The sequence below is a fragment of the Salmo salar genome, chromosome 11 (genome assembly GCF_965601325.2).
Source record: "Salmo salar chromosome 11, fSalSal1, whole genome shotgun sequence".
Taxonomy (NCBI): Eukaryota; Metazoa; Chordata; class Actinopteri; order Salmoniformes; family Salmonidae; genus Salmo; species Salmo salar.
The window spans coordinates 51,414,336-51,424,903 of NC_138301.1; the positions used below are offsets into that span (position 1 = coordinate 51,414,336).

The 10,568-nt window shown below is 41.5% G+C and overlaps 1 protein-coding gene across 1 annotated transcript; it reads right to left on the minus strand.

Moving 5' to 3' along the window:
* Positions 1-3,040: 3,040 nt before the first annotated feature.
* On the minus strand, positions 3,041-10,201 carry LOC106587920 (troponin I, fast skeletal muscle-like). The gene is made up of 7 exons (XM_014176579.3): positions 9,760-10,201; positions 7,317-7,349; positions 7,054-7,090; positions 4,810-4,938; positions 4,374-4,463; positions 3,985-4,161; positions 3,041-3,843 (listed from the first exon to the last, which is right to left on the minus strand). The coding sequence occupies exons 2-7, from the start codon at positions 7,322-7,324 to the stop codon at positions 3,757-3,759; spliced, it is 528 nt and encodes a 175-aa protein (XP_014032054.1). The 5' UTR covers positions 7,325-7,349; positions 9,760-10,201; the 3' UTR covers positions 3,041-3,756.
* Positions 10,202-10,568: the final 367 nt, after the last annotated feature.

Sequence of the window (10,568 nt, forward strand, 5' to 3'; positions counted from 1 at the left end):
CCTCTTACAATTTATCCTCTTACTATGCTCTTACTATCTATCCTCTTACTATCTATCTTCATACTATCCTCTTACTATCTATCCTCTTACTATCTATCCTCTTACTATCTATCTTCATACTATCCTCTTACTATCTATCATTTTACTATATATCCTCTTACTGTATATCCCCTTACTGTATATCCCCTTACTGTATATCCCCTTACTATCTATCCCCTTACTATCTATCTTCTTACTACCATCTTACTACCATCTTACTATCCTCTTACTATCTCTCCTCTTGCTCTCTCCTCTTGCTCTCTCCTCTTGCTCTCTCTCCTCTTGCTGTCTGTCCTCTTGCTGTCTGTCCCCTACTGTAGCTAAGTGAAAGTATATTTAGATGAAGGCACTTATTGTAAATTACAGAAATGGAAATGTACTGAATGTAGTTAGTTCGTTTGATTTTACAGTGTGTCTGTGTGTGTGCGCACCTGTGTGTGTGTGTGTCTCTGTGTGTGTGTGTTTGTGCATCATACCATCTAGTGGAGGAAAAGCACAATGGATTATGGATTATTTATATTACGGTAACCTACAATGTTCTCATAATTTTGCCATTCCCCCATTAATTTATTAAAATGTTTTTAATTTGAGTATTTTTATTTTACTATAATATACAGTTTGTTCGGAAAGTATTCAGACCCCTTGACTTTTTCCACATTTTGTTATGTTCCAGCCTTATTCTAAAATGGATTAAATAAATACTACATCCTCATCAATCTACACACAATACCCCATAATGACAATGTGAAAACAGGTTTTTAGATTTTTTTTGCAAATGTATTGATAACAAAAAACTGAAATACCTCATTTACATAAGTATTCAGACCCTTTGCTATCAGACTCAACATTTAGCTCAGGTGCATCCTGTTTCCATTGATCATCCTTGAGATGTTTCTACAACTTTATTGGAGTCCACTTGTGGTAAATTCAATTGATTGGACATGATTTGGAAAGGCACACAGCTGTCTATATAAGGTCCCACAGTTGACAGTGCATGTTAGATAAAAAAAAAACAAGCCATGAGGTCAAAGGAATTGTCCGTAGAGCCCAGAGACAGGATGGTGTCGAGGCACAGATCTGGGGAAGGGTATCAAAAAAAAATTGCCGCATTGAAGGTCCCCAAGAACACAGTGGCCTAACATCATTCTTAAATGGAAGAAGTTTGGAACCGCCAAGACTCTTCCTAGAGCTGGCCGCCCTGCCAAACTGAGCAATCGGGGGAGAAGGGCCTTGGTCAGGGTATTGACCAAGAACCTGATGGTCACTCTGACAGAGCTCCAGAGTTGCTCTGTGGAGATGGGAGAACCTTCCAGAAGGACAGCCATCTCTGCAGAACTCCACCAATCAGGCCTTTATGGTTGAGTGGCCAGACAGAAGCCACTCCTCAGTAAAAGGCACTGACAGTCCGCTTGGAGTTTGCCAAAAGGCACCTAAAGACTCTCAGACCATGAGAAACAAGATTCTCTGGTCTGGTGAAACCAAGATTGAACTCTTTAGCCTGAATGCCAAGTGTCACTTCTGGAGGAAACCTGGCTCCATCCCTACGGTGAAGCATGGTGGTGGCAGCATCATGCCGTAGGGATGTTCTTCAGCGGCAGGGACTGGAAGACTAGTCAGGGTCGAGGGAAAGATGAATGGAGCAAAGTACAGAGAGATCTTTGATGAATATATTCCATTCACCCAGCTCAATGTAACATTGATAGGTTTAGGCACCTACATGATACATATTTTCCCTGTACCCATCATGAGGTTGCTACAACCTAGCCTATGAATGAAAGTTTACAATGTAGCTGCACAGGTCGAGATACATTTTTGTAATCAACTTGTACACTCTTTACACTCTTTACACTCTTGCCTGCATCTAGCTTATCTAAAGTGTAATCAGTAGTCCAACAGTTGCAAACGAGCGTTTCTATTGGACAAATTCAAGTTTGTTAATCCCAGTTTTGTTCCGTTTGCTTCCATTTAAGATTTGTTTTTCAACAGAATCGGCTGAATGAATACACCCCTGATCAAATGCAAACACAGTTCATTTTCATAGCAGCCAGATTGTTGTATAATTCCTTCTGACATCTACGTACTCTCCTCGTCTCACCTTTCCCTTCACTTGTGGACTTCAGTGTACAACACATCAGCTGTCTGTGACCAGGCGAAAAAAACTTTCCAAGCCAAACCTTCATATCATAACCGCTAACTGCTACACACAGTCTAAATCATTGTCACCATATTAGCTAACGTCAAGTCAACAACATAGCTTCTAGAAATAGCACTTTGGTAAACCCGCTACAATCATGCAGTACAGTGTACAGTTAGCAGCAAGCAGCTTAGCAGTTACACCGGCAGGCCACGGTGGCAATAAATGAATCAAACCAAACGCTTACCTTGATTTTTGAAGAAATTCATTAGTTTGTAACTGTTCAACTATTGTCTTTCTCTCTCTTTGAGTCAACTACTCACTATATTTTATGCACTGCAGTGCTAGCTAGTTGTAGCTTATGCTTTCAATACTAGATTAATTCTCTGATCCTTTGATTGGGTGGACAACATGTCAGTTCATGCTGCAAGAGCTCTGATAGGTTGGAGGACGTCCTGCAGAAGTTGTCATAATTACTGTGTAAGTCTATGGAAGGGGGTGAGAACCGTGAGCCTCCGAGGTTTTGTATTGAAGTCAATGTACCCAGAGGAGGATGGAAGCTAGCTGTCCTCCGGCTACAACATGGTGCTACCCTACAGAGTGCTGCTGAGGCTACTGTAGACCTTCAATGAAAATAGTGTATTCTAATCAATTATTTGGTGCCGTGAAAATTTGAGTATGTTTTATCTAAAAAGGATAGCATTTTTAATGTTTCACAATTTTTATTTCTATGAAATTCACTGAGGAGGATGGTCCTCCACTGACTCCTCTGAGGAGCCTCCACTGACTTACAGTCACGCATGCTTACATTTTACAATTCAGCCATTTCACCACCCCCCCCAATTATAAAAAATAAATAACAAAATATTGAAGCATTTTATTTTATTAGAGTAAATAGGAATAACAAGAAGAGATTGAATCATACAGGACGACGGGTCAGATTCAAACCAACGTCCATTCTGGTTCCATTATGGTCTATAGGTGGCAGCGCTAACCTCTACATGTATCATACAGGACGACGGGTCAGATTCAAACCAACGTCCACTCTGGTTCCATTATGGTCTATAGGTGGCAGCACTAACCTCTACATGTATCATACAGGACGACGGGTCAGATTCAAACCAACGTCCACTCTGGTTCCATTATGGTCTATAGGTGGCAGCACTAACCTCTACATTCTGCTCCTTTAGCAGACACTGTGCAACTGACAAATCAACACAGATATGTATTGTTGTTGATGTTGATGTCGTGCTGTGCTGTATACACTGTGGTGTGTTTGATGTATGTGTTTTTACGTGAGCCGCCCTTTTGGCCTGGTCTCCCTTGTGAAAGAGGTCTCCTGACCTCGATGGTGCTTCTTGGATAAATAACATTTAAATAAACAGAAAATGTTCACTTCTCTTCATATACATTACATTGGGGTATGCATGATAGTGCGTACCTAGTACTACTGCTACTACTAATACCTGTATTCACGCTTTACTACTATCCTGAGCAAACACGGTCGTAGGGGGGTTAGATTAAAATGGAGGATGTTATCAGATGACACTTATGAACAGTAATACACATATTGGGGGACTAGTTTAAGGGTCGGACTCAAACATCTTCTTTCTACCATCCATGCCAGCCTTGTCCTCAATGTTCTTACGCCAGTCAGCTGCATCTTTCACCTGTGGAGTTAGAGGAGAGGAGATTGGATGAGGTTATGAGGCGGTTTGTGAACCCTGATATTCCAAATTGTGTCAGTCTATTTAGCATGGGGCCTCTTGGACACATTCTAACCCTACTCAGTAAAACAGGAGCAACCCTACCTCTTCCTTGACCTCCTTCTTGACCTGCTTCAGGTTGGACCTCAGATCCATGGACACCTTGTGTTTGGAGCCCAGCAGAGCCTGGAGCATAGCATCAGCAGACATACGCACTCTCTTCAGGACGGGCTTCTTGAACTTTCCCTTCAGGTCCTGTAGTTTTATCTTCAGATCCTCAATCTGAACCGAGAGAGAGAGAGAGAGAGAGAGAGAGAGAGAGAGAGAGAGAGAGAGAGAGAGAGAGACAGAGAGAGACAGAGAGAGACAGAGAGAGACAGAGAGAGACAGAGAGAGAGAGAGAGAGAGAGAGAGCGCATGCTCGTCAGTGAAATGCCCCCTTATACTGAAGAATGACCATCTGTCCAGGAATACATTTGGAAATGTAACTGTACCTCCTTATCGGACTTGGCTACTTTGCTTTGTGTGTCATATCTCTGTTCATCAACTGTATCGATCTGCTGGTGGAGCTTCTTGCACAGATCCTAGAGAGGGAGAGGGAGAGGGAGAGAGAGAGAGAGAGAGAGAGAGAGAGAGAGAGAGACAGAGAGACAGAGAGAGAGAGAGACAGAGAAAAAATGTAAGCGAGTACATTTAAAGAAAATAGGAGATATTTGTGAAATAATATAATTGTAATAACTGAATATCCTGGAAAGCTACAATCCAGCTTGATTTTGTTCCACCCTTACTTTAACACCCCTAATTGAGTAGGTCAGCTGCTCGTCAGGACCATGATTGGCTGAATCAGTTGTGTTATAGTTGGGGCTGGAGAAAAAACCTGCACACCCAGTAGCTCTCCATAGGTTGGTCAACAACTACCGCTTTTCATACCTGGAGTTCCTGCATGGATCCTGGGACGGAGAGGGAGGGGACATTCTCATCCATGTACCTGTTTTTCTCCTCCTCTGCCTGGATGGCCTCAGCCTCTATGACCCACTGGGCAATCTGGAGCATCAAGCTCTGGGGGAAATAGCACAGGGGGAAGTGGTTAGTGTCCCCAGACACAATGGTTAGCCAGTTGATCAGAAATGCAGTTGTTTACATGTACATTTTGTCAATAATTTGTCTATTTGGATTAACTTCTTTGGGATAGGGGGCAGTATTTTCACGGCCGGATAAAAAAACGTATATGCAGAATATGCATATAATTCGTAGATTTGGATAGAAAACACTCTAAAGTTTCTAAAACTGTTTGAATGGTGTCTGTGAGTATAACAGAACTCATATGGCAGGCCAAAACCTGAGAAGATTCCATACAGGAAGTGCCCTGTCTGACAATTTGTTCTCCTTCTGTTGCATCTCTATCAACATTACAGCATTTGTGCTGTAACGTGATACTTTCTAAGGCTTCCATTGGCTCTCTAAAGCCGCCAGAAAGTGGAATGGGGTGTCTGCTGTCTCTGGGCAAAGTACAGCAGCAGAGTTTGTAAGTGGTCAGCCTGGGGACAGTGAGACTGAATGAATACAACGTTGCCCGGTTGGAATATTATCGCTATTTTACGAGAAAAATAGCATAAAAATTGATTTTAAACAGCGTTTGACATGCTTCTAAGTACGGTAATGGAATATTTTGAAATTTTTTGTCACGAAATGCGCTCGCGCGTCACCCTTCGGATAGTGACCTGAACGCACGAACAAAACGGAGGTATTTGGATATAACTATGGATTATTTGGAACCAAAACAACATTTGTGTAACGTCGGTCGTCAGGAATGGACCAAGGCGCAGCGGGTTGAGTGCTCATAATTAACTTTTTAATGAAAACACTGATACAAACAAAACAAAATGATGGACGACGAATACAGACTTGAAGGCAAACAACAGCAATTCAAGTGACAACCTCCCACAAAATACAAACACAAACACACCCTAATATATAGGACTCTCAATCAAAGGCAACTAGACAACACCTGCCTTCAATTGAGAGTCCACACCCCAATTAACTAAACATAGAAACAGACTAACTAGAAAGAACATAGACTAACAGAGCAGTGACCAAAAAAACCCGGAATACATAAATCAACTACCCTCTACATAATACACACACCCCGAACCACATAAACCAAATAGCCTCTGCCACGTCCTGACCAGCCTACACTAACAAAATAACCCTCATACTGGTCAGAACGTGACAATTTGTTGTTGAAGTAGAAGTCCTGGGAGTGCATTCTGACGAAGAACAGCAAAGGTAATCCAATTTTTCTAATAGTAATTCTGAGTTTAGGTGACCCCGAAGTTGGCGGATGTCAAAATAGCTAGCCGTGATGGCCGAGCTATGTACTCAGAATATTGTAAAATATGCTTTCGCCGAAAAGCTATTTTAAAATCGGACATAGCGATTGCATAAAGGAGTTCTGTATCTATAATTCTTAAAATAATTGTTATGTATTTTGTCAACGTTTATCATGAGTAATTTAGTCAATTCACCGGAAGTTTTCGGTGGGTATGCTAGTTCTGAACATCACATGCTAATGTAAAAAGCTGTTTTTTGATATAAATATGAACTTGATTGAACAAAACATGCATGTATTGTATAACATAATGTCCTAGGAGTGTCATCTGATGAAGATCATCAAAGGTTAGTGCTGCATTTAGCTGTGGTTTGGGTTTATGTGACATATATGCTTGCTTGGAAAATGGCTGTGTGATTATTTGTGTCTATGTACTCTCCTAACATAATCTAATGTTTTGCTTTCGCTGTAAAGCCTTTTTGAAATTGGACAATGTGGTTAGATTAACGAGAGTCTTATCTTTAAAATGGTGTAAAATAGTTGATTGTTTGAGAAAATTGAATTGTGGTATTTTAGTTGGTTTTGTATTTCGCGCCGTGCGATGCCATTGGCTGTTGGCTAGGGGTTCCGCAGGCAGAACGGGGTTCCGCTGGCAGAACGTCTGTCCTCAACAGGTTAAAGTTGGGTTTAGTCTACATCCCTATCACACTCCCCAGAAAAAACCTTTTATTTATTTTTATTCTGGATTTGTTTTGAAATCTTGAATTCAGATTTTTTTTGAATTTGATAATAGATATATAAAATATAGAATCCTTTGTTGTTGTGCGTCTAGGTCTCCTCCTTACCTTCAGATGTTGCCTACGACTCGATGACATCTTTTTACTTCAGAGAAGATTAGATGGGGGGGAAGGAAAAACATGACTTGAGATACACAGCTTTAAGAGCTTGGGATGAAAGCCACAGAATAACAGTTGATGTACTGAATGCTCCTGAAGATCACCAAAAGTAGACATGTATAATATATGGAATTCTTGATTCTTAGAAGATATCTCAGTCAAAATGCAGTTTGAGAGAGCTGTAATTGTACTCAAACAGAATCAGTACATACTCTGACATCTTGGCCGGTGGTTGATATCACGTCCTTTGAAGAGAGATATGAATAAGTTGTTAGCTTGTGAAGATATGATAGTTATGGCATTTAACTCAATGTACCTTTATAGTCGACCCTTTGTGGAAATGATTCATTTTAACACAGACCTCAGGGTGGAGGGGCACAACACATCTCTACATTTTAAAGTACAGGCCTCAGGGTGGAGGGGCACAACACATCTCTACATTTTAAAGTACAGGCCTCATGGTGGAGGGGCATAACACATCTCTACATTTTAAAGTACAGGCCTCATGGTGGAGGGGCACAACACATCTCTACATTTTAAAGTACAGGCCTCATGGTGGAGGGGCACAACACATCTCTACATTTTAAAGTACAGGCCTCATGGTGGAGGGGCACAACACATCTCTACATTTTAAAGTACAGGCCTCAGGGTGGAGGGGCACTAAACATCTCTACATTTAGACAGGGTGTGGTAAGGCAGTTGTCTTGTATCATGGGTCTATTTGTGTGTTCCTGTGTGATGGTGAGGGGGTAGCTGACTAACACCCAAAACCACAACAGCTGAGAACTCCCTCCCTGCCTGCCTCCTGTGGACTTTCCTTAATGTGTCCCAAGACAGGGTGCAGCAAAAGGGCCAACACACGTCTCAGAAAATAACTGGTTGGGCTGCTGGCTCTGTCTGACAGACATAGACCACGATCATAACCATGTAGTCTGGACACTGACTGGGCTGCTGGCTCTGTCTAACAGACATAGACCACGATCATAACCATGTAGTCTGGACACTAGTGTACTGACTGGGCTGCTGGCTCTGTCTGACAGACATAGACCACGATCATAACCATGTAGTCTGGACACTAGTGTACTGACTGGGCTGCTGGCTCTGTCTAGCAGACATAGACCACGATCATAACCATGTAGTCTGGACACTAGTGTACTGACTGGGCTGCTGGCTCTGTCTGACAGACATAGACCACGATCATAACCATGTAGTCTGGACACTGACTGGGCTGCTGGCTCTGTCTGACAGACATAGACCACGATCATAACCATGTAGTCTGGACACTAGTGTACTGACTGGGCTGCTGGCTCTGTCTGACAGACATAGACCACGATCATAACCATGTAGTCTGGACACTAGTGTACTGACTGGGCTGCTGGCTCTGTCTTACTGACATAGACCATGATCATAACCATGTAGTCTGGACACTAGTGTACTGACTGGGCTGCTGGCTTTGTCTGACAGACATAGACCACGATCATAACCATGTAGTCTGGACACTAGTGTACTGACTGGGCTGCTGGCTCTGTCTAACAGACATAGACCACGATCATAACCATGTAGTCTGGACACTGACTGGGCTGCTGGCTCTGTCTTACTGACATAGACCATGATCATAACCATGTAGTCTGGACACTAGTGTACTGACTGGGCTGCTGGCTTTGTCTGACAGACATAGACCACGATCATAACCATGTAGTCTGGACACTAGTGTACTGACTGGGCTGCTGGCTCTGTCTGACAGACATAGACCACGATCATAACCATGTAGTCTGGACACTAGTGTACTGACTGGGCTGCTGGCTCTGTCTGACAGACATAGACCACGATCATAACCATGTAGTCTGGACACTGGTGTACTTCTTGTTCGTAGTGGTTCGTCTTTTATATTTTAAATGTTTTTTTTAGAAAGTGTTTCTGGCATATCTGAGTGAAAAACAAGTTTGTCTGCCACTTCAATAATGTTTAAAAAAATATACATAAATGTTTACAGGGATAAAGAAAATCTGTCTTCAATTAATCAATCTACAGTACGTCAGTTAGACCGGATAAATACCAGGAAGTCTTAAAACTATTTCCAATGAAGTGTGTAAAAAGATAATGTCATTCATTAAACCAATGTTCAGTATAACAGTAAAACTATAAGAATAACATCTCTGCTATTTCTCCTAAAACCTCTACCTACCGTGTGAAGTCAGAGTTACAGAACAATTTGAACCATTTCATAAAAAAAAAACACTCCTTAAAACACAAAGCATTCTACCACAGTAACATATCTGTCTTCTGTGAGATGAATGGATAACCTTTTAATTCATAGATGCCAGTTGAATGTTAGAACAGCCGACCAACTAGTCAGCATCCTGATCCCAGGTGTTGAAAAAACGTCCTTCTGTCAAAGTAGACAAGGCAAAGCATCTTCTTCTTTTAGTGTAAACACCAAGCTGGTTTAGTTTTTTAGGTGTAAATTCTTGTAAATTAATACCACTTACACATGTTTCAGTGAGTAGCATCTATGTACTATGTTGTGTGATAATTACAGTCAGCTAATAGAAAAATGCTAGACTATAAATCACATTGATACTGAATCTCTACTGAATGCAGAGTTGAAACCATGAGGGGACAGGAGATAGAAGATAGGAATGGGAGGAATCTCACCTAGAAAGAAGAGAGCGTTGCAGGATGGAGGGATGAGTGACTGAGATTGTCAAGCCAGGGAGGAGAAATCTGATGAAGGGTATATATAGGCACAGTTCTGGGACCAGCTGTCTGTTTAACCCTAAAAGCGCCAACAGGGGTACATTTTGACCTCAAGGGCACAAAAACGTCATCATTTAAAACACCTTTTTTTATCCTTCTGAAGCTTTAGGACTTGTCAAGCAACTAATAACCAACAAAAACACACCATGTACAATGATTTCTATGTTAATATGGTTTCATGAAAAAGGTATCTCTTTAGTTAGATGGAGAGGTAGGGAGTAACCAGATTAAATCAGAGTTACACAGAGAGGTAGGGAGTAACCAGATGAAATCAGAGTTAAACAGAGAGGTAGGGAGTAACCAGATGAAATCAGAGTTAAACAGAGAGGTAGGGAGTAACCAGATGAAATCAGAGTTAAACAGAGAGGTAGGGAGTAACCAGATGAAATCAGAGTTAAACAGAGAGGTAGGGAGTAACCAGATTAAATCAGAGTTAGACAGAGAAGTAGGGAGTAACCAGATGAAATCAGAGTTAAACAGAGAGGTAGGGAGTAACCAGACTAAATCAGAGTTAAACAGAGAAGTAGGGAGTAACCAGATGAAATCAGAGTTAAACAGAGAGGTAGGGAGTAACCAGACTAAATCAGAGTTAAACAGAGAAGTAGGGAGTAACCAGATGAAATCAGAGTTAAACAGAGAAGTAGGGAGTAACCAGATGAAATCAGAGTTAGACAGAGAAGTAGGGAGTAACCAGATGAAATCAGAGA